At 38.1% G+C, this 704-nt stretch overlaps 1 protein-coding gene across 2 annotated transcripts in view; it reads left to right on the plus strand.

Moving 5' to 3' along the window:
* oat (ornithine aminotransferase) overlaps nt 1-117 on the plus strand; it is a 15,403-nt gene extending 15,286 nt beyond the window's left edge. For both annotated transcript variants that reach the window (XM_059532911.1, XM_059532912.1), the window contains exon 10: nt 1-117. This exon is cut by the window's left edge and continues 129 nt beyond it. In XM_059532911.1, the coding sequence (XP_059388894.1) occupies nt 1-32 (32 nt within the window). In that variant the 3' untranslated portion in view covers nt 33-117.
* The last annotated feature ends 587 nt before the right edge of the window (nt 118-704 follow it).

The raw sequence follows: 704 nt of genomic DNA on the forward strand, positions 1-704 counted from the left end.
ACATCATCAGCAGAACCATCCTGTCCTTCTAAACCACTGGAATCCTCCTCATCTGACTGATTTCACTTTAATTCTTCTGATTCTAGCCTGCTTTAATCCTGTTTTTCATGAGCTGTTACAGTCGATCGACGCTCACCCGGACTTTCAGAGTAATGCTTATTTAGTTATTCATTCTCAACTGAACTTGAGATTCCTGAACAGTAGTTTCTCTCTGGATGACGGTCTGTTTTAGTTCTGCTGAAGTTTCATGGATGTTTCTGAAGGCGAACGCTACTCCGTTTCTGTGACGTTTACAGTTTCTTTCCTCCAGAGGAAGGTGAATGAAGGTCACTGTCACAGTGTTTGAAATGTTTAAAAGTCCCACATTTCGCTGTGGACACTTGAATTGAGCGAGTTTTTCTCCCTGATGAGAGAATAGTGCACTTTAACTGCAGTCTTCAATGAAGTCAGACAAAGACATGATCAAACTGAATTATTCATAGCCACATTCTGCTAGGTTTATTAACATTTTACAAATGAAACATTAGGAGAACAGCATAAACAGAAACTGTTTGGAGAACACTTGTTTGTGTGTTTATTTCCTGTAGAGTGTTTAGTGAATTTATTTAATGAATGGAGTGTCAGCTGGCAAATTAGATGGTTTTATTTCTGTTCTTAAATAAATTTTCCGTCAGCTGAGAGTCTTTGTGTTTGTTTTATGTCTA

Source organism: Carassius carassius, chromosome 40 (assembly GCF_963082965.1).
Source record: "Carassius carassius chromosome 40, fCarCar2.1, whole genome shotgun sequence".
Classification (NCBI taxonomy): Eukaryota; Metazoa; Chordata; class Actinopteri; order Cypriniformes; family Cyprinidae; genus Carassius; species Carassius carassius.